The 22,597-nt window shown below is 39.7% G+C and overlaps 1 protein-coding gene across 2 annotated transcripts; it reads left to right on the top strand.

The window, feature by feature from the left end:
• Positions 1-3,259: 3,259 nt before the first annotated feature.
• On the top strand, positions 3,260-20,583 carry LOC142087629 (P2R1A-PPP2R2A-interacting phosphatase regulator 1). Of its 2 annotated transcripts, none has more exons than XM_075162026.1 (10): positions 3,260-3,625; positions 7,094-7,172; positions 11,933-11,989; positions 14,020-14,063; positions 14,143-14,197; positions 14,659-14,751; positions 15,285-15,373; positions 16,053-16,117; positions 17,194-17,290; positions 18,448-20,583. In XM_075162026.1, the coding sequence occupies exons 1-10, from the start codon at positions 3,510-3,512 to the stop codon at positions 18,605-18,607; spliced, it is 855 nt and encodes a 284-aa protein (XP_075018127.1). In that variant the 5' UTR covers positions 3,260-3,509; the 3' UTR covers positions 18,608-20,583. The 2 variants fall into 2 exon arrangements, with proteins under 2 accessions (XP_075018127.1, XP_075018126.1); XM_075162025.1 differs by having other exon boundaries at positions 3,395-3,625; positions 16,056-16,117.
• Positions 20,584-22,597: the final 2,014 nt, after the last annotated feature.

The following is a 22,597-nucleotide window of genomic DNA, read 5'->3' as shown; positions in this document are numbered from 1 at the left end:
CGTGTGTTTGAAACGGTACAATGGGCGCTGAGACGCAATGTCGCGTCAGGCGGGGGCGTGGCCTGGCGGGGCACCGCAGGTTCGAGTCCGACGGCGGCCATAAGCCTCGGTGCGTTCTTAACTGGGTCAATCCCGGGCCGGGCTTGTGCCCTGCCTGGCGGGAGGCAGCGTTAGCCGGGTTCGGGGTTATATTCTCCCCCCTCAACTTAAATCACGCAGCCTTTTCCAGTGTTTGTCCCAGCTTCGTTTGGCTGCTGAAGAACGTGATGTGTTTTTAACGAGTAATGAGGATGCAAGCCTCCACGCCTTCTCGGAAAGCTGAGACATGCGTTTCTAGTTCTTGGCTGTATTTAGGTTTTGGATTGACCTTTACAATTCTATTGCAAGTGATCAAAGCATCCAAGCATCATGCTTACTGATTTTTATTTTCTAATATTTTTCTATAATAACAATTGCAACATACACATTTGTCTCTTACACACAGGAGGTCTTCAGGGTCTTTACCAGCACCGAATTTAAAAAGATTTTCATTTTCTCCTGCGAAACAGCAATTCTTTTTCCAGAGCGCTAGGTACAGAAACAGTTAAGATGGAAAAGTTAGGATTTTTCATCATTTCAACTTTCTTAAGTGGGAACTTGGCTATATGAATTATACTCTTACTTCAAAACAATCGAAGGTCGATGTTCCTAGATAACCGAATAGAACTACTGCTTATATAGCTTGCTGTTTACTGTGGTACCTCCTTGCATTTTTTGTTAATCGAGACTCGAGTGTATTCCATTCTTCTACCTTCAGAGACAGTGTATACGTTTTTCTTGATGCTCACATTTCTTGCATTATACTGACACTATTAACAAAGAACTTTGTGCCTATCAGGTACCTGAGAGGAGTTAACAGTTCCACAAGATTACATTTTAAATATTTTCAGGGTTTTTCATTATGTATTTATATTGAAAAACCTGGAGACAAAATTCCTTGTCTTGTATTACTGCAAAAGGAAAACAACTCACAGTCCTGTGCCAGTGCTTACACTGTGACGTATCATAGCCAGTAGCCAGTAAAGACACCTTTCTGTGAGATGATACGGAATTGCCATTTCCTCCAAAGATCGACAAGGTAAATAACCTAAAATTGTCTTTTGCTTGATTTCTAATCATTATGATCAGCTACTGGAAAATTAAGATCTGTTGCCACAAAAGGAAAAGGCTGTTAATCGCCTCTCACTGCCACCATTCACTGAAAGCAACACCACACTTTGGAGCTTTAATACAGAACCTGCACCATTCTCCTCATCTAGCGCTTCAGCGCACGCATCGCCTACGACAGCTGGAGAGTGCCCAAAAGGCAATTCAAGTGACAGTTTCTACCAAAACTCCTAGCCCTTCCTAGCCCTGAACAGAAATCTACTCACATGTATGTTGGCTCTGCTAATACAAAAGCCACCTGCAAAATCTGACTACATCACCAAACTATGTGGATTTTTCTATTTATTTTTATTGTGGAGTTATTGTATTATGCCCTTGCCTCTACGGACAGCAAAAAGCTTTAAACCAGGATATCGTTAAGGAAAAAGTCAACAATATCCAAAGTGTGGCTGAGAGCTCAAAAACATCTGCTTCGTGTACGCAAACTTTCCAGTGCCAGGCACCAACACATCAACCTACTGCCTGACCAGGGGTTTACTCTAACCACGAAAACCTTAAGGGATATGCATACACAAGAGAAAGTGGGGACTATCAAGGTGACCCTCAAAGGCCTGAGGAGGAGGAAGGTAGTGAGGCAGAGAAAAGGGGACGTGGTCGTGGGAGAGTTATGGAACAGAATGAGGTGAAAGATGGAAATGAGGAAATGACAAAGAGCTGAGTTAGAGAAACAGTGCAAATGACCACAGCAACAGGGATTAAGAAAGGAGAGAATATGTTAAACAGAGCCTTGGGAGGATGCAGGTGAAGGATGGAGATTCAAAATGGGGAAACAGAGACTGGGAGAATGAGATAGGCGGGTACAGTGATACTGAGGACTGGTGGGCATGAAGTTATGGCGTGGGCAACAGTGTGGGAGATATTTGATAGTATCAGGGAAATATCCCCGTGGATCAAATAAACACAGCCACTCAAAGTTACAAAATGCCATCAGCCTTAAATAAATTAGTAAGCATGAGACCCAGGAAAAAAATGGTTTAGCTATCTATAATCTACCTTTCTTCTTTGGTTATTTTTGATCTTAAAGACTGCCTGAAAATCTCACCTGGAATATAAGCTGATGAAGAGATGTCTGGGCCTGCAAAGAACTAACAACTGTATTTCTGACAAGTGACAATGGTTAGGTATAAACTCAGATGCTTAGTTTTTGATATTTAAAGGTCAGCATTGCAGCACTTAGCGAGAGTACTAATGAACGTATTTTAGACACCTAAAATATTTACATCTGAGCTGTAAATATCTAGCTACAGTTAGATAAAACGATTTAACTACAGTTAGATGGGTGGGTACATGGCGACAGGTAAGTATTGACATTGACACATAAGACAGTGCACAATGGCAGAATGGCTCTCTACACAAATGTTTAGACTGAGCTTAACAGAAACTGCTATAGCACAGAAAAATAAGGGTACAGATGTCTTCTTCTGTAGTACCTGTGCCTCAGAGCCGAGCTCCATGCATGGAACCTCAGCGGGGGGTTCCGGGCCAAGCCGCCGGCCGGGGCTCTCCCACACGCAGCAGCCGGGCCAGGCAACGCCGGGGAGAGGGCAGGTGCGTTTTTAAGCTTCCTCACCGCTTGGAGCTGCGGCTTTACATCTCCAGGCCCAAGGGAGCCCCGGCCCCTGACGGCACGCCGCCCGAGGCGGGCATCCCGCTGGCAGGCCGCGCCGGTCACCTCACCTCAGCGGCGGAGGCTGTGCCCTTCTATCCCGCCTCATGTCTCCCAATGATTTTTGGTTGTGCTCGCCGGAGAGGCTCGGCGGGAACAGCAGCACCAAGACCGCACCCCTCCACACACCTGGCTGGCCGCAAGCCCGGTGGCAAAGAGCCCCGGGGAACCGGGCCGCCCCGCCGCCCGCCCCGGCCCCGGCGGCCCCGGGGACGCTCTGCGCATGCGCCCTGACGCCGCGTGCCCACCGGCGCGGGCCCGCCGTGCGGGGGCTCGCTGTGGCGCATGCGCGCTGTGCGGCGGCGGGCGCGGCGGGGTGTCCGGCCCGAGGCGCTCGCTCCCCTCCGGAGGCGGCGGCGGCAGCAGCACCGGCGCGGGCAGCTCGTCCGTCGGCGACCGCGGGTGGGGGAACGGGCCGCCCCCCGGGCTGCCCCCGGCATGGGGCGCTGCTGGGGCCGCCCCCCTCGCCGGGCCCGGCGCGCCCCCGGACTCTGCCTGCGGCGCCGCCCGCGGGGCCTGTAGGGGCGGCCGCGCCGCGCTTGGCCGGGGGCAGCGGCGGCATGAGGAGCCGCTGCGGCCGCCGGCAGTGAATGGGCGTCGCGGCGGAGCGGGAGGAGCCGGAGCCGCCGCTGCCGCGATGGCTCAGGAGAAAATGGAGCTGGACCTGGAGCTGCCGCCGGGGAGCGCCGCGGCCCCGAGCGACGGGGGCGGCCTGAGGAGATCGAACAGCGCCCCCCTCATCCACGGGCTCAGGTGAGCGCGGCCCGGCCCGGCCCACGGCGGCCCCGGGGCCCCGGCGGCAGCTGGGCCCGCCCCGGGTCAGGCTGTCGGGACGGGGGGGCTTGGCCGCCGCTGTGCCGGGAGCGGGGTCCGTGGCCGCCCTGGCTGTAGCCCCAGGGGTTGCTCCGTGTTTCTCCAGGCCGGCCTGGGAGGTGCGCTCCTCACCGCCCGGCCGCAGCGCAGAGCGATGGTGATGTTTTGGGGCGTATGGGGCAACGTGGGTTCCTGACCGGTGTCCCAAGCGGGGGGGGGGATTTAGGCAAGATATCCCGCTAAGTGTGGAGGGGTGCAAGAAAGCCTAGGTAGCCTGTAGCTTTATTAAAACGCTTTGTTTGTTTTCATCTAGGTCTGCTAGATGTGTGTTGTGTAGCTGAGAAACATACAGTACACAGCGTCAAGGTTGTGGCCGTTATTATAGATAAAGTAGCGATCTCGGTGATTTCTGTACTGGTTCAAGTTTCACCAAAAAAAAATCACTGCACTGTGTATGATTACAACAGTAAATGCGTTCAGAACAATCTGGCAAATTCGGTGAAGATCATTTCGTGGGACCTTGAAAGATACATAAGGTTTACATTTAGTGTAAAACAAAGTATCAGTTGTCCTGGTTGCTGGACGGTATAGTATGGATATTGCCATCAGCCTGTGGCAGGTGGTATTTGCAAGCGGGGTTGGATGTTTGCCATGTGTTCCAGGTCTAGCTTTTTTCAGCTGACAGGGCAGAGATAGTGGCAGTCCCAAGCAAGGGCTAGGAGGAAAGCTCTCAGATATGCATGGCCCCTTGTATTTCGTTTTGGGTAAGTCTATAACTCAGAGTGGTATTTCTTGCCTCCTCTGAGCTGTCGTGAAGTTGGGAGATGCCCCCATCTGCTATGTGGAGTGACTACCATCTAACTTCAGCGTGGTCCATGTGCTGCTACTAGTAGTATGTCTGCAGTTTGGGAGGGCATATTGACAATAAACTTTATAAAAGATAGTATAATACATGTTAAGTACTTACTGTTTTTTTTTTCCTTAAACTTCATGTTTCTGTAAGGAACTAGATACCAAGTGATGAACAAATCTCAAAAATGTTTTGTACCAAAATGGTTAACAGTACATTACAGTTCAGAGGAAATACTAATTCTTGCCTATTCGGTCGTGATTTAATGTTAAGTAAACATAATTGTGATTCTTTTACATAATCGTAGTGAAACAGTTTACATTTCCATGCGCTACAGAAGTATTGTGAATGGCAGTTGTTCCTCAGGGAGTTTTCGGAGCAGGTAAACTAATTATGTAACTGAGACAAGGTGTTTTTATAATCTCAGCCTTTTGTAAGTTGTTTCTTCCAAACTGTGAAACCCTTGACTCTTTAAAAAAAAAAAAAAAGCATCCCATAACTGTGCTGTAAACAAATCATTTATTTCAGGGCCTGGGCAGGTAGAAGGGTAAGCCTGAGCTCTTGCCTTGAAGCTGTGCATACACTATACATTAGGTGTTTATATAAATTAAACTGAAATGCCATTGAACTAATTTGAGGTGGTTGCAGTGGTTTGCCTGTTAGTTAGGAATTTTCCAGCAAAAAACTGTTTTTGCAAGATTGCAGCTCTTGGCAAGAAACTTCAGTTTTTCCCAGAAAGGCTTTGTTGGGTAAACTGAAACAAAAGCTCTCGCTCTTGAACAGCTTGCTTTTTCTACTCTGCCTCCTGTTTTGACTTCTTCATTAACAGATTTAGTAAGGAGCTTGGAGAATGAGTTACCGTAGAGCCACAGAACATTTTGAAGTGGAATATTTTAGATCACAGAAGTTACTTTTCACAGAACTTTTGATTCTGGTTTTCATGCCAAATAAAATTGATTTTTAATGGGAACTGTAAGAATTTTCTGTGAAAGGGAAGTCTGAGATCTGACCAGCTGCAGTGTTTTTGCAAGAGAGATTAATGGTAAGGATATTGTAGGTTTTTTCTCTCTCCCTCTCTTCTAGTTAGCACTGAATATTGGACTCAGCCTATGCTAATGTGTTATAGAATCATTCCAACCTGTTTTCCCCATTCAAACCTTGGATTTCTGGATGTACTGTTTGTGTTGTGTTTGCATACCAACCAGTACACTTACCCTAAAGAGGAGTTGTAGCTGTTGGCCTCAGCCAGTAAATCTCACTTCTAAACTCATGTATCCCTTAAATTTCTCCTGTTCCACCGCCTATCAAATGGCAACTGTTTGATCTCTCGTGGGTGTAAACTGAGTGAAACTTCTTTGAAAATTGTAAATGGTGTCTGGTCATTTGTACTTGACATTTTAGAGGAAGAGAGTCAATGCATTCTTCTTGGTGAAAAGCACAGTGCTTATGCCAATTTCTATTGGCTTTTATTTCACAGTATAAGCTTTGTTTGTTTTTTATTTACAGCTAGATAAAAGCTAGGTAAAACTTAGGTGTCTGACTGGTGCATTTTAAACTGGAGGATTCTGTTAGTGATGTGTCTTTAAAGTGCATTATGATTATCAGCCTTTAGTACAAGGTAATACTGTTGGTCAGATTAGTTTTAAGAAATTGCATTTGTGTAGGGCTTTTGTTCATCTCAGGTTAGCAGCTGAGACAGTACAACCCAGTGACTTCTTGTAGTTTGGATCTAATTACACATTTGGATCTCTTTGCCTGTGCAGTTCCTCAGTGATTTTGAGGCATGGGGATTGTAGGATTCTGGCTCGAAATTTTTATTCTAGTGACCGTAAAGCTTACTTAATTTCTGCAGACTCATTCATTAAGTGCTGATTAATGGCTGTTGATAACACTAGTGATGACCAGTGAAACTTGCTTTAGGCATCAATAGAACTAAAGTTGCCTTGAGAAAGGAGCTCATTTTATATCGAATAACTAATCCTGCGTTATTTAAATGGATCCGCTGCTTCCTGGCTAGAAATATGACTGTGGTCAAAAGTCTTAGGGCTTTAAAAACTGTTTTTACTGTATGTTTAATTTAACCTCTCCTGGAAAAAGGTTCAGAACTTATTAAATGTTCGTAGTGATAAGATCTATTAAGATATTGTATTTTTTTTATTCTATTTTATCTATGGCATTGAAGCTGGTTTTAGTTACTGGTTATATGTAATTTATAAATTTGTTCTGTTGAATGACGATCGAAACAATACGCAAGCTGCAGCCATTCCAAACATAATAAATTCCCACAGAAATGATCAGTCTTAACAATTTTTCCAGTTATTCTGAAGACTCAATATGATTAATTAAAGTCATTAATTGAAGTAGCTGGGACTTGGGGGAAGAGCAATTTGGTTTCCACTCTCTGCCAACAAGCTAAAAGAGTTCTTACATATCTGTCTCTCGAGTGCTTTGTCTTGAAATGATAGCTGTCATAGCATTTGAAACTGAGCTTTTATTAAGAGGTACTTTTTGATAGGAAGGAAATGGCTTTTGCGTTTGACAAGTGTTTCTTTTCACAGCGATAATTCACAGGTGTTCCAGGCTAACGTTTTGCGAACCCGCAGGAACAGTACCACAGTTATGAATCGTCATAGTCTGGTAAGAAAACTATTAGACCAACCGCATTAGGTCCAAAGCAGAAGTGTGCAAACAGGATTAAAGAAGAAAATTAGATTGTAGTCTGTGAAACTAATACCACATGTTTTCAGAAACAAGGCTCTAGACCGTGACATTAATACGCTGTAGCTATAGTGAAATGTTATTTATTAGACCGTTTGGCCTTGGAGAGTACTTATATTTCATTGTGATCATAACTTTGTTTACAAAATGCAAGCAGATGTTCTAAGATAGAGAAAGAAAGGTAGTTCTCAAGGAAAACTAATTACATAGATGTATTGTTCAGCGTGCTAATCATTTCTGATTTAAAAAAAAAAAGTGCAGTGATGTTCTGATCTTAAATTGTCTTTTATATAGTAAAGACAGAATAGACTGTTGTAATCAGCAGCTGGTATAACAAGATATAACTGGTTGATAGAACATGAATCTTGAGACCTCCAGGATGAATGAGTTTATATCTCTTAGAGACGTTCATTTGTGATTTCAGCTTTTGTCAGGCTTCTGTTACTGCAGCTCTCCAAATCTGAATTTTAAAAATATTAATCTAAACCCAGAGAAAATATTGCATATCTTGTGCTTTAGTATTGTACAAATTGTGGTAGAAGGGTGTAATTTTGACTGATTTAGAACACCTGCACAGGATCACATAGACAGCATGATTTGCTAACCCTTAAAGGGTTAGGGTGCATGGGGTAGTTATTTCCTCTAACCAAAAGGAATTTTTGGTCAGACTTTCATGTATAACCAGAAATGTAACTTTTCCCATAAGAAAGCATTAAGGTAGACACAGGATAACATCCAGCTGCATTCAGTTGATTATTAATGTTTTGGAAAAATTAAGCTCTGTTGGGGTGGGAAGGGAGTAGTATCAATTTTCTTTTAAGTATGAGAAACAAAGTCCCTCTAACAGTAACAGCAATTACCCCGTTTTTCTTAGTTACCTTTTGAAGATGCTTTAGAAATAATTTGTTAGCCTCATGTTAATGGTTGAAGAATACTACTCTCCTATTTTGTTGACTGATGCCCCTTAGCTAAAATTCTGTTTTAAAATCAGGACAGACCACTACTTCAGCAAAGGTTTGCATCTGTAACAGAACTGGGGTACTTATGTAAAAGTCTGGAAAGATTGGTGGAAAAACCTTTCTCCTGCTAGAGAACGTATTATGGTAAAGATTTCTTTAAACAACAGTCTCTTTCTTCATATATGTTTTTAGGGTGGCAGCTTAGGGTAAATTTCTTTATGCTTGTGGTCAGAGGAAAGGAGAAACAAACAAAGACAAAAGCTCAGTTTATTGTGTTTACTTCTTGAAGATCCTCAATTGTTGGGCAAAAAAGATGCTAATTTAGGGCGCATTGCCCCGAACTTGCTGGGAAGCAGGAAGCAGTTCACTGATGGGCTAGCTCTTCTGGCTGCTCCTAATTGATGTTGCAGTCTTCTGGGCTGAACCAGTGTTCCCATCTTCATGGGATGATGTTCTTAACCCTTCACCTCACTTGAAGGTTATTAAAAAGCATCCTGAAAGTTAACTTTCTTCTTCACCTCCGGCTGACCAGATGCTGACAACATACAGTTGAAATTTTACTTCTGCTAAAAATCAAGTGCTCTATTGACTGCTAGATCAGTGCCTTGTCCACTTTGAAATATTTCTTTGAATTATGGTGTGGTTTTTGGTTCTGTTGAAGATGGCAGGGTGGATGGAATCGGAAAGGAACTTAGACGTTATCTTATCCTTCTGTGGTCTTAAACCAGGATCATTCATAGATAAATGATTTTGTGAAAATAATTCAACTTTGATCATTAAGGATCCTAAGCAACCTCACCTGGGGTTCTTGCTACAGCAAAGTAGTAAGTGTAGTTTTATGATGTTAGAGATATTCTAAGGAGCTAGATGACATCTACTTTGGTAAATTAAATTTTACAATAAGTAGGTGATAAAACCCACTTTTTTGTATTTAGGAAGACTAATCCAAGTTTTATTGCAGTGTAAGCTCTAATAAAGAGGGTGAAAAGATTCAGTAAGTGACTGAAACTTTGTTAATTTAGTATTATAAGTACAGCTAAAATTTTATGTTTTGTTAAACTTTGTGGAAAAAAATTGGTTAGTATTTGTCTAATCTCTGTTGTGCTCACTGTCATGGGAACAATGTGAGTTGGTAAAATGCTCCGATAACTAAGGTCGTACTCTATCTAGCTCTATCTTCAGGGCTGTTGTACTTGTCCCAGTTGCTCAGCTGAATTCTAAAATCTTTTCTTTTTGAGTAGCTTCTCCAAGTCTCAGACTCCAACTCTTTTATAATGATGACTACAGGGGCAGCTATGCCATTTTGGCTTGGGCTAAATCTGCAGTTTTCTGACACTACATGTAATTGCCGAGGAAGGGTCAACTAGGCTCAGTATCCGCTGTTTATTTCCTTCCAGAAGATATCAGTGGCATCTAGTGAGTAAATGTTTTGGTGTTTTTTGTTTTGTTTTTGTGGTTGGGGTTTTGGTTTTGTTGTTTAAGCAAAGCATTTTAGTCCGTGGTTAGATGTTTAGATACTATTTCAGCAAAAGTTGATTTTTTTAAATTTATTTTTATTTTTTAAAGGTAGGTAAGTTCCCTGTTACGGTTCACTGAGTGGCCCCACAAATGCTTGTGCTGGCAGGAGACAGGGGGCACTGCAGGGACGGCAATGGAAGGGCAGAGGCACAGGGGCAGGTGACTGCTTGCTTTGGCTATGCTGCCTGCCAGACTGGCTCTTCTGAAACTTTACCTTCAGTGAAAAAGATTATCTAACATACTGGAGAAGGGAGGAAGGGGAGGGTGTTTCTCTTCCATGTGACAGTGTAATAGTTTGTAATGTTTTTTATTAATCTTTGTGCTTTCTTAAAACATTGGGGATTTGAGTAGCGTAATTTTAAAAAATGCGTTCAGTCTGCTTTAGCAAGTATCCTTTAAAAGTGACCGAGGCTTCTGATAGTTTCTTTTCACAAGAATTAAATCGAAGGACTACAAGCAGGGAAAAAGTGAATTTTAAGCAAAGCAAGGATCATGACTTGTTGGAGATGCAATGTAGGGTCCTCAGAGTTAATGGATTTAGTTAGTGCATTAGATCCTGCAGAGGAACACTTGACTCTCTTTTTATAATTTTTATTTTACACTGCGAGCTACTGGTTTCGTATCTATTCTATTAATGTCAAAGCTTAAGGTGTGTGGATCACAGTCATAAAATTAGAATATAATGAGTGGAACAAATGCATTTCTACTGTGGAGTGACAGTGAATAGGCAGGAATGTACTATTGTCCAGATCCTTTTCTCTGCATGAGAATCAAGGTCAGCTCAAGGTCCACATTGGCTGGTACAACTTGGAGGAATTTTTATTAGGTGTACAGGATTTTTGGGAGCCCGGTATAATAGCAAAGCTGACCAGAACTGGACTTAAGAAGTAAAAATCAAAACATTATAACCGTTAGACTTCAATAGTATATATTATGATGACTAAATTCTGGCACAAACATTAGACATCCTCTGTGTGAGTTTGATAGGCTAGTATCTTTTGTGAGAAAAAGGGTGTGATGTCTTGATGTTTGGTTTTTTTAGAGGGAGGATTCTGGATATATGAAGCATTAATAGTCTATGATAACTTACCATAATTTTTTGTGTAAGACAGCAAAATCTTTGTATTCTCCATGGCACTGATTAGAAGATGGTGCAGTAAGTGGTTAACTGAATGTTTGTCAGTTCTCCAACTTCAGCATAATGAAGAGCACTGGTAATGTTTTGTGAAGCTGGTGAGGCCTCATACTGCATAAAGTATATAAACACTTAGTAATAATACAAACCTTACTTGCCAAACACACATCCCTTTTAAAAAGACACCTTGTTTTTTGGAGGGGTTGTCAGCTTACAGAGAAGTAGTTAAACCTCTGTTCAAAGCTTTAGCTTTGGATTTTTGATCCCTGAATGGGTTATGACAAAAGTCAACTGAGGGTTAAACATTTGAGGGATGGGAAATATATGAAAGGAAATTGTATTTTGAGAAAATAATCACTTTTACTTGGTTTTGAGTATGCAGTTTTAGATCATAATATTCCAGTGAGACCTTGATGCAAAACTGACAAAATTAACAGAAGACCATTTTTAGTGACATCCTCTCCGATTTCACCTGAATTGGTGAAGCTCTTGAGAAACCATAAGGAAGGTATTTAGCTCTTTGTTAGCCTTCTAATAGCTGATTTTTTTTCACCTGTCAAAGTACTCATTTATAGGCAGACAACAATCCAGAAACCTTTTTGCACAGTGTGTGGTTTTGGCTTTGTATTTTTAAATGAAGTATTGGGGAGCCTTCTGGATCACTTAAATGAAAATATTGTGGATCACTTAAATGAAAATATTTATGCAACCGTAAATATTAAGGGTGGCAGTGTGCTAGTTAAAAGCAGCTTCATTCTGTAGAGAAGGCTGTGAATTCTAGTTGACTGGAAATGAAGTGAAAGGCAGGCTGATACCAATTAGCATCTGTGAGGATACAGAGCAGTATAATATGGAAATACATATTATCATGTTCTTGCAAGTAATTAATGTAGTTTGTGTATACTGAGAATGTTAGAATGCTGGGGTTTTTAAAAAAATAAACAAACAACATATATTTTTTAGTTTGGGATACCACTGTAGAGTGGTTACTAACTATTCCTGCACCTTTCTCTCCTTCTCCTGTAGTTTGTAAGTGTGTTTCAGTTGTATGTGGCTTTGTTTTGCAGTTTGTGCCATCATCTCCTATCCGTATTCCTAGCAGCCGACTTCATCAAATCAAACAGGTAAGCACAGATTCTAATTTTTTTTTTTTTGTAGGTGGTTGGGTTTTTTGCAGTTAATATGTAATGTCCTTCAAACAGCTGTAGATTTTACTTTGAAACTGTAGTACAGAGTGCAGCAGTCTATCACTTCAAGGTGTTTTCAGAAGTAAAAGCTGTATCGTGTCTGCAGAGTTCTGAATTTCATGAAGTAGAATGCATCTTATAGTGAGAAGATTTGAGCAGAAAGAGAAATCTTAAAATGGACATTTTAGAAAGGAAACCTTTAATGTAAACCCTTAGGATAAAGTTTCACCAAGTTTTTGGCAGTAGTGCCAGCATAACTATTCAGGGCCAATAACAAAGTGTTCCTTAACTTGCGTTGGCACAAGACTTTTGTGCAGCCAGAAAATGAACTGGATAAGGACGCACTCTGGCTAAAAAATAGTTTGGACTCTTCTGGCTGGGCTATTTTTCATCTGTATAATTTTCTTATCCAGATCACTGTACTTGTGCTGTCACAGCATGAGTGGAGGGGGAAGGGCACAAGAGCAAACGCTTAGGAAGGGAGGGGGGGGTGTTGCAAATATCTGAGTAGGCTTAAATAGCACTGCTACCAGACAACAGACCGCAGTCTAAAGACTCGTTTTAAAATCAACAAGCTCAAACTCCTGTGGCTCCTCCATTTTATATGTCAACTTTTTGACAGTAGAATGTTTATAAAATTGGCTTGAAGACGCTTGATTTTTTTTTAATAATTTTTTTTAGCTTGCTAGTTTTCAATGAGTAGGCTTGATTTTTACAGGGCGAAAAGTTAAGAAAACAATTTAATGCTTTGGTCAGCATTTTCAGGGTATGACGTGATGGAAGGCACTTCTGCTTCCCATCTCAGATATTTAAGGTGCATGCATAGTAATGCTGAAGAAAATAACTGCTTGCTTTCATTATGTAAATAATTTACTGGCTTAAAGAGACTCTGAAGCACTCATGTCAGTTGTAGAGCTGTTTTTATCAACATAAAAAAGCTTAGGATTAGTATGTAAATGTGATGAGAGCAAGGGAATGAATTATTGTGGCTCTGCTATATTACATGAAGTAAAGTTTGATAATTCAGTTTTTTGGAAAATACTTCTGTATTCGTACTTGTTCCATACATGACATTTCCTAATTTGTGTTTGATCATTAAATTCACGAGTTGAAATTCCATGTCCTGTATACTTACTGGCACAGGTGGGAACCTGTGTGATTTACGTCCGATCTCTTTCAAATCTTAGCAAATAATCACACAGTTGAACTATGTTAGTAAGACTCTTCCTACATAAGATGAAGATTGTGAGGATGTTTAGTTGAACTTTTGTTCTTGAACTGAACTGAATTAAGGAATTTACTCATTCACTCAACAGACTGGACAGTATTCAGTTAGTTTTAAGGAATGGTGTCTACCTAAGAGGAGATTGAGTCAAGTTTGTACTTCAACTTGGTGTTACTGTTTAGTTTAATTTTAAATCGTTGATCCATTTTAATAATATTTTATGGATGTTTTAGAAAAAAAAAACACTGAATACCAAATTCATTGTGCACAATGCACTGTATTGCAACTGAAATGCTGACAAGTGTCTAGTTAGTTACTAATCCATAGAAGAAGGTAAGAATCCAGCCATGCTTTTGATGATTATCTGTACTAGTTTCCACTTTGTGAAACAATATTATGCAAGACTGCATAAAGATACTCTAGCATGTGCAGAATTTTTGGTTCATATTATCATTGTTCAGTTTTGTAACTATCTCTTGGATAGTACTGAAAATAAAAAAGCTGCTTGAGAAACAACCAACTCCCATAAGCACTTCTTATGTGATGGTCTCTCTTGCTACATCTCTTTTCCATTCTTCCCCCCTCACTCCTTTTCATATAGTGAGAGCTTAAGGTTATTGTTGCTTAACCGAGTTGAATTAAATTTTTCACATACCGAAGTAAAATGAAACGAGCTTTTCTGATTTGCTGTAGCAAAGGTTTTTTTTTTTTTGTCTTAATTTTTCATCTGCCAATCTTTTAGGAAGAAGGAATGAATTTGATGAACAGAGAAACAGTACGTGAAAGGTAAGCGTTAAGGCAAACTAGAATACTTAATGCAGTCTTCTGTGGGCCCGGGACAATACATTTCTTTTCTTCTTTATAGAGAAGTGCAAGTAGCAATGCAGATGAGCCACTCATGGGAGGAGAGCTTGAGCCTGGTAATGCATTCATGCTTTAATTTGTGTTTCTATTATCAGTATCAGGACGCTAGAGACTCTCTCATGTCAACATTTTCTTTTATAGTTTGACCTACAATTAAGGTGTTAGTATATCACTGCTTTTGATCAGCAATTTTTCGCATCAACAAGGCATAGAAATACCAGTTGTTCGAGGATACATGTGGGTTCCTTGGGCTGATATGTCAAAAGAAGATTGCATGGATGTCTGCCTGTTCAAATTTTCTTCCATGTTCTGATACTCACCATGTAATGTTTAAGGCTTTTTTTTTGTTTGGTGTGGGGTTTTTTTTTTTGGTTGTTAAGCTTAGCTCATAAATGGCTACCTAAAAATTGTGAATATGATGGAGGATAACTTTGGAATCTTACTCAATTCCACACCAATCAGTCCTTTTCATTATAAGGTACTTGCTCATAAGATTAATTATGTGTACTATTTACAGAGCGACAATGATTTTGAAAAGTCATCATCACCAAAGCAAGTAGACTTTGTCCCAGTTTCTCCAGCTCCTTCACCTACCAGAGGAATAGGGAAGGTGAGCAAAATGTGGTAATAATGATTTTATCTTGAGCAGTACTAAATAAATTCAACCAAATCAGTAGCAAAAGATTAAGCCACCTGCTCCTTTCTACCTCAGCTGCAAACAAGAAACTAGAGAGTAAACAAAAAAAACCCCAAAACCCCAGACCAGAAAATACCGGCTAGCAGTTGCACATCTTGTGGATGTGAATTTCTGTGGAGTGTTCGACTGTTAATCTGTGTTTAATAAACCTTATTCTTTATTTGCTTTCCTCTTGGAATAAGAGGAAGTGGCATACATTCTCATTTTTATGAACCATAGTCTGTTTAAGACTAAAATAAATCCTTGTCAACTTGCATGTATTCTGTGTGAAAATGCAATCTATCCAACTTTTTCTTAATTTTCTTTTCTCAGTAACAAAAAGTGGTATCTCGGTGTACCCAGCCATATTAACTGGTTGCTTATTTACCTGCGATAAGGATCAGTTGTTACCATGTAAGTGTGATACAGTGTTTATACGTAAATAACACAAACTGTTTTACTCTCAGCAATGTTTCTCACCATCTTTGCAAAGTTTGGTGAGTAGCAGTGGATTACCTCCAAGTCCTAGCCCAAGTCCAACAAGGCGATTTTCAAGGTAAGTACCAGATCATATCAATAATAGAAAATTGGCATAGCTTGTTCACAGTAGGCTTTTGAAATACCAGAATTTGTAATATACATAATTTATTTCTGATCACGAATACAACTTTATATATTCATGTGAACTTTGGATTTTACAATGCTCTAAAATATTTGTTAAAATCCTCATGTTGTAACATTGGGAAAGTGGGCTGCATTTTGGCATCTGTCTTCTCAGTGTAGTCTCTATGTTGCTCTTAATCAGATCTTAAGAAATTGAATTGAATTCTAAGGGGAGAAAGAACCCAACAGATTTAGGGTTTGCTACTGATTCTGGTTTTAGTTGCATTGGATATTGTTTTGAGTGATGTGGGCATACAATTACATTTTATTAGGCCCTAACAGTTCAGCAAAGTACTGCCTGTCAACTGAGACATCAGTGCCTTGGTGTGAGCTTTTAGACTGCCCCAGCTGTGAAATAATGTGATTAAACTTTTTTTGGTAAGGTCTGTGCTTCCTGCTCTTTCTTCAGAAAAATAAAGAAAAAGGACTTAGTTTGGATAAGCTGTCTTAATGCCTATTTTCTTAGTGTTTTCCGCTTAGTAGTTTGTTACCTGAATATCTTTTGATTCTTTACACGTTTTCAGGCTTCCTTTGTTAATGGTGATGTCAGTATAGCATATGCCTTCTTTTAGCAGGAGAAGCCAGAGTCCAATTAACTGTATTCGACCAAGTGTTCTTGGGTCAATAAAAAGGAAAGGTACAGTATTTGGTTTTGGCTAATATAAGAAGTCAACTTGTTAATTTTATAATAATCCATATAGCTTTCTTCATAACTCTGTTCAATTGGCTGATATTTTGAAGAGTGACTAGAAATAGAGGATATTATGGATGACCAAATAAATGGAATTATTTGTAGGGATAAAACAGACAAATTGATAAATTAGTTTTTACTATTCAGTAAAACTAATAGTTGTTCTGTTCTAATGCCTCTCCATCACTGTAGTTATATAGATCTGATAAGAAACTAATGTAACCTGCTTAACAAAACAAGAACTACAACTATTGGTATATTTAACTTCATAAACAGAAAATTTTGAAAGTCCTGGCTAACTGAAGCGCACAGGTACTGTAGATTTAAAATCATCCTCCTGATGATTTTAAATCTACAGTAAAAACCAAAAACTGATCCAGAGACCTGGTAAACGCCTTACTGCTTTATCTATCTTCCTACATTTTTCTTCAAGTTTAACTTCTGGTTATTTTATTGCATCTGTTTTTAACTATATCTTCATGCTTCACCTTTGTAACAGGATGCTTCTGGCTCTGACACAGCTTTTAAAATACTTTTATCTGAGTTCTATTGCAGCCTATTTAAGCATGTATCCATCCTACCTTCTTCTAGTGTATTTTGGAAATCAAAGTTAATATATAAGTTTAATGATAATCCTGGACCCTGTTTGTATTGATTGCAAGAGGAAAAGAAGCTTTCCTTATTCTCAACTTCTCTACTTTGACGGAGCTAGTTAGTGAACTGATCGCTGAATAAACTGGAACAAAAAAATTATTCTCTGCTACTGAAGAATAAATATCTGATACCTAAACCTCAGTTCATAACTCACTAAACTTTCCTGAAGCTTGGACTAGAACGTTTCCAAGAAATAAACCATCTTTAAAATTTCAGCATTGAACTTCTACATTTTACATATAAAATAACACTCAATAGATTGTAGTAAGTTTGAACCTCTATTCTGTTTGCTCTATAGAAGTACATTGAAAGTAGATTTTAGTTTAAATGAGTAGTAATTTTTTATCACTCCTTATCTCTTACCAAAGGTGTAACAGAGATAGAAGATCATCCAAAAAGATTATTCCAAGGATCCACCAACATGCTTATCCCTGAAGTTTCACATCAGGCAGACCTTGGGGGATGGTAAATGTTGTGCTATTTATTGTGTCGATTTCATCAGAAGCACTACAAGTTTTTTTTCATCTAGCAATGATCATGCTTGAAGTTGGGGGGTTTTTTATTAATACAGACATCCCGTAATTTTGAAGCACTGAAATTATCACAGTAAACAGGCAGTAATATTCACTATAATTTTACAATTTCTAGGACTGACTGTTAGTATGCTTCACATATATGGGAGTTGAGCATGTTTAGGAAAAGGTACCTCATGGCTTGCAATTTTTGGAGTCTAGTTTCAAGTTGCAATCAAATATGAATGCTAATGCTTGTTGGGCGGATTGGATTTTCTTCTCTTTTTTTTTCCTTGCTCTTAGTCACATAGGAAAATTAGTCTGTCTGACCCTCCCTGCTGGGAGGAGATAAAAAGTACTATGTAAAAAATCATAATGATTTGAAATAGCAAGGGATTTTGATGTAGTATTTTAGTCAAGAGGTTAATAATACATAGGGTGTGCCCACACAACTATCAAGACAGGGTTATTCACAGTACATTTGGCCTTTTTGCCTTTCAGCTAATGCACATAGCTGTACACAAGCTTTGAGCCCATTGCAGTGGCAATAATAAAATAGATGTTTTAAAGGTACTTTAAAAAAGTACCTTTTTTGCACACCCTATTCATAGTAGGCATAGCAGCGCAGGTTCAGTTGCTGCATCTTGGTTTAGGAGATGGTAATTTTTAAAAATACTTTGATGCTATCATTGATGATAGATGCACCTATAGTTATAATTTTGTCCTGTGAAATATGTAGTCAATGGTACAACTGAAGTATGTACAGTTTACCATCGGCTCTCCTGATAAAAGGGGCCTCTGGATATATGCTAGCCCAGGACCTTGTAGGAGATGGGGTAAAGCTTGCAATGAGTTGCTCAGCCCGATGCTTCTAATCTGTACACCATTTCTGGGTAAGCTGAAGGAGGAAACTGGCAGTGTGTTATCTGTCTGTTTGGAAGTGACTGCCAGGTGTGTAGTTGCAGATTTATTTCAAATCATAGGGTTTACTGTTCCTTCAAAGATGTACATTTGTTTTTAAAATGGCTTTATAATGAATGGAAGCTAGTATTTGAAACTTACCAAGAGGAGTACCTCATTTCTCATATCTTGATGTTACTCTGTTTTCAGTCTGTCATCACATGCTCTTGATGACAACAGAAGCAGTGCAGGCTCTTCCTGTGACTCACCAGCTGAAGTCGGCACCAACACAGACTCTCCAGTCTCACTTTCTGACTCCAGATCTCCTTTTTTGCCAGTAGATCTTACGGCTAAGTTACCTATTGATTGAGAAGCAGAAGTCTGCTAATGGACACCAAGAAACAGGCTGGATATCAATAAGACTTTCTCTTGTGTGTAACTGATTCTGTTCCTCATAGGAACTTCCAGAAGTGTCATTATTTCTAGAAAACTTCCAGAATAGTTCCTTGAGGAGGAATTCACGTTTCTAGTGATTTGTATGACATTTACTAAAATACAGTAAGCATTTGAATTGCAAACATATTTGATGCTAACATCAGTAAGCAAGCTGTTGATTTACAATGGATATCGTTTTGTTGGCATAAGTTACAAATACTGTATGTACATTCTGTTTGTGGAAGACTTGGCTTTCCAACAGCCAACCGGCAGTGTCCTCACTAATATAAAGTTGTGCTTATGTAGTTACAGATAACTTTCACATTTGTCCTCAGTCTGAAACCAATGAAGCAGCTTACTAATTTGTTTTTATTCCCCGAGCGTTAGATATTTATATTTCTTGTTCTTCATATGAAAGGGGGTATGTTGGGGGGGGGGAATTGATTCTTGTGTTCTATTATGATTGGCTGTTAATCAATTCTGTGTTCTAATAGATGTCAAAAGGACAAGTTGGGCAATTGTCAACTTAAATTTATATGTTGGATTTTATTCATGATCATGACTGCTGATGTGACTAAATCCAAATTGTGTGTGGAACATTCTTCTGGGGTTTTGTATTATTTTCTTTTTCTTTCCCATTTAGATGATGCATTAGAGTGCTAGATGTTCTGTTAAAGGTCTTTGAATAGGGAAAAATAGTAATAATGTTTGGAACAAAACATTAAATCCTGAGGTTTTAGTATTTAGTACTTCCGAAGTGCATTATTTTAACAGAGAGTATTTGTCCTCATATATGACTTTTGTTGGACAAATACATTGAGGAATCTTGAATGCCCTTTTACAGGCTGAGGAGATCAAACATATTAATCTGTGTTTAATCTCCTGATGTCACTTCCTCAAACAATGGCATCAAGTTATTCCTGCTGTTGAAAACCTCAGCTGCTGATTGAAGCCTAGAATTTGGTAATCTGAGATGTTTCAGGATTCTTGTACTGTATTTGAAAAGTCAGTGGGTTGAGGCATCCTGATCTCAACTCTGAAATTCCCCAAACAGGAGGAAAAACTTGCATACCCCACCATAGACAGCTGTTTCAGATTTTCCAGGGGCAACCTCATTGTGGTTGTTGACTCCTGTTACACAATTGAACTTCCCCAGCTGGGTCCCCATTTGTACATGTGTGTGCATCTGTACTATGTGGTTTCAAGCCTTCTCTCCAGAGAGGTTAATAATGAAGCAAAATATTTTCTTTTTAAACACTAAATCTTTGTGTAATAAAGTGAGAAAAGTATGGAAACTTCCTCAAGTAGGAGAAATTCCCACTCTGAACTGTGCTATGAAAGATGGGTGAAGCTTTGATTGACAGCAGCCATCAAAATTAGAAATGGACGACTTTGAGTGCAAAGACCTGGTGACCTGAGGACCAGTGACCAGTTTCCATATGTCCTTACTGTAGAAAAAAAATAGAATGTTTTTAATAGTTTTACTCGGTTCAAGTAAGATACGACATAGCCTACTTCTGATTTCATTCCTCTTAAATTATTGTAATAGTCAACTTCTTGATTGCAGTTCCTTTTTAAATTCAGACTGCCCTTCATCCCTGTGGCAGATGGACAAGCTTGTGTTTAATGTCTGTTTGCTCTCTAATATGGCATACTTTTGTTTCGCAATTTCAGGTATGTGCCAAAGAGTTGCTGTGCGTTCACTCTTCTGTGGTGAGGGCAAGACTTTTTTTTTTTTTTTTTTAAATCTTGCTTATTTCTTAAGAATGAACCTCCTGGTGTCTCTTCCAGTCTTTTTTTAAAAGATGCATCAGTAGAGGGGTTTAATAGTTGTATGTAGGTCAACTTGTCTCTTTTCTGTTGAATATTTATGCTATTTTTCAAATAAGTGCCAATAAATGGAAAAATAAATGTTTTGCTGTTTCTGCACTTTGTTACAGAGGTTACCATATTCTTGTTTTCATCTGTGATTAAATGTTTTTCTTTTTAGATTAGAATATCTATTGTAACCCACTTCCACCCAGTCTAGTTAATATTTAAGTTGGCCTTAAAATCTGCAGCAGACTTTTCTGTTTTCCTAGTGCAATGCTATCTTAAAGTCTGTGACAACTCTAAGAAAACCAAAGAATAAAACCGAACATTTTCAAAAGACTTTAATAGCTAAACGTGTCCCTAGTTTATACCTAGAGGAAGTCGTGGTGAAGTAGTTTGGAAGATAGAAGATACAGCTAGCTGGTGGACAGTACTGAGGCTCTTACCTTTTGGGAAGAAGTGGGGAGTCTTTGTGGTTTGCCTTAATAGAGCAATTAATGCTATTGGAGGAGAGAGAAATAGTTACAGATCCGCAGTTGTTCCTTTCCCTGCTTTTGCAAAACAGAGTTTACTTTGAACTTGTGGAAAAAGGCATCTCAGTTTCTTGTCCGTCCATGTCATCAGGAAGGTGCAGTTTTGCGCCCTGGAGTCAGGAGACACGTATATTTTTTTTTTCCACTGAAGTGAAAGATTGTATTTTGGAACCGAATTATCCTGCAAAATACATATCTGGATTCAGGAATTAGGGTGTTATACAATGCACATAATCAACCCTGTGCTCACACAGTAACTCATGCTGTTAATGTTACCTCTATTTTACTAATTCCCCATTTACTCATGAACAGTGAATATTGAAGCTTTGCTTGATTAAATGTCATGGTTACAGACTATTGCATATGATGTTCCTTAACTGATCTGGGTTTATATCACAGGTGTCTATGCCTTTATCTTCCTCCGAGAAGAAATGGGCAGCTTTCTTGTCTCAGAATATATATATCTACATACATATATAAAAGTATAATATATAATACTAAACTATTTTTATTCTGCAACTCTTTCGGGGCATACAGCTGTTTCTCTCTGGGATTCTGCCACTCCTCTTGAGTGGCACCCTTCCAAAGTCATGCTTGTGATTGGCACTTCATTGGTCTGGTTGAAAACTATCCTGTAGGATTTGTTGGCAGTTAAGTCGGGTCTTGGGCCAGTGTGTCTTCCTTGACAACTGATAGGTGTTTTTCTTCCTTCCACCTTCTCCAGAATGACATAGTTGCTGAGGGAACGTTGATAACTGTGCCAGTGCTCAGGGGGACTGTATTTTTGGAATGAGCGCTTTGGTAGTTACTGCATTTAGCAGAGGAATAGATACTTCACGCTAGAAGAGAGGTACAAATGCCAGGAAAAATGAGCCTGTGCATCAGCCAGAATAACTTGCTAGGGTCTTCTGTGTGTTGTCAGCAAGCCAGTTGATCTGAATACTCAACAGCTGCCCAGGTTCTCCTGCGATTAGTACAAGAACTTAATCCTAAATTCGTTCTTTTCACCTTTCTTCAGAAAACTTGAGTGTAAATGATCACCAACCCATACAAACAAAACAGGTCTCCAAAGTCTTGTTATTGGTGAGACTGAGATATTTTGATCTATAAATGTGTATTGTGGTTCTAATATTAGTGCTGTATTTGTGAGTCCAGCCCTGCTATGGTGAGATTATTGGCTAGTGAAGTGTCCGAAGGCCAGAGTGACCTCCGGAGCTCCATCAGCTAGCTTCCAGCTTGAGAATAGCTTGTGCGTTTCTTAGCAGTAGTCACTTCAGAATGTTCACTTTATGCTGTTGTGTTCTTGCATATGTTGGAGTCGTAACTCACTTACTTAAAATAGAGAGCTTCAGGAGTCGTAATTAAAATGTGTGAGCTCTTCATATCCTGTTTTAAGCAACCTTTCTCATCACCAACTGGCAGATGGAGTTTAAGTTGATCCCTCTTCTCCTGGAAGCACCAAGTTAAAATATTTGTATATGTAGTTGAATGTTTACAGCTACACTACAATAATTAAAACATTACTGATCCAAAGAGGAGCGCTTGGCTTGCAAGAGTCCTTTTCAATAACTGGATGCAAG

The sequence above is a fragment of the Calonectris borealis genome, chromosome 13 (assembly GCF_964195595.1).
Source record: "Calonectris borealis chromosome 13, bCalBor7.hap1.2, whole genome shotgun sequence".
NCBI lineage: Eukaryota > Metazoa > Chordata > Aves > Procellariiformes > Procellariidae > Calonectris > Calonectris borealis.
Note: the sequence above shows the minus strand (reverse complement) of the source record. Positions and strands in the feature narration are given on the sequence as shown.

Excerpts from the sequence above, each read along its gene's own strand:
- LOC142087629 (XM_075162026.1), top strand. The coding sequence starts at position 3,510 with ATGGCTCAGGAGAAAATGGAGCTGGACCTGGAGCTGCCGCCGGGGAGC. Across the intron at positions 3,626-7,093 it reads CCCCTCATCCACGGGCTCAG|CGATAATTCACAGGTGTTCC; the intron begins GTGAGCGCGGCC and ends TTCTTTTCACAG. Across the intron at positions 14,752-15,284 it reads CTACCAGAGGAATAGGGAAG|CAATGTTTCTCACCATCTTT; the intron begins GTGAGCAAAATG and ends TTTTACTCTCAG.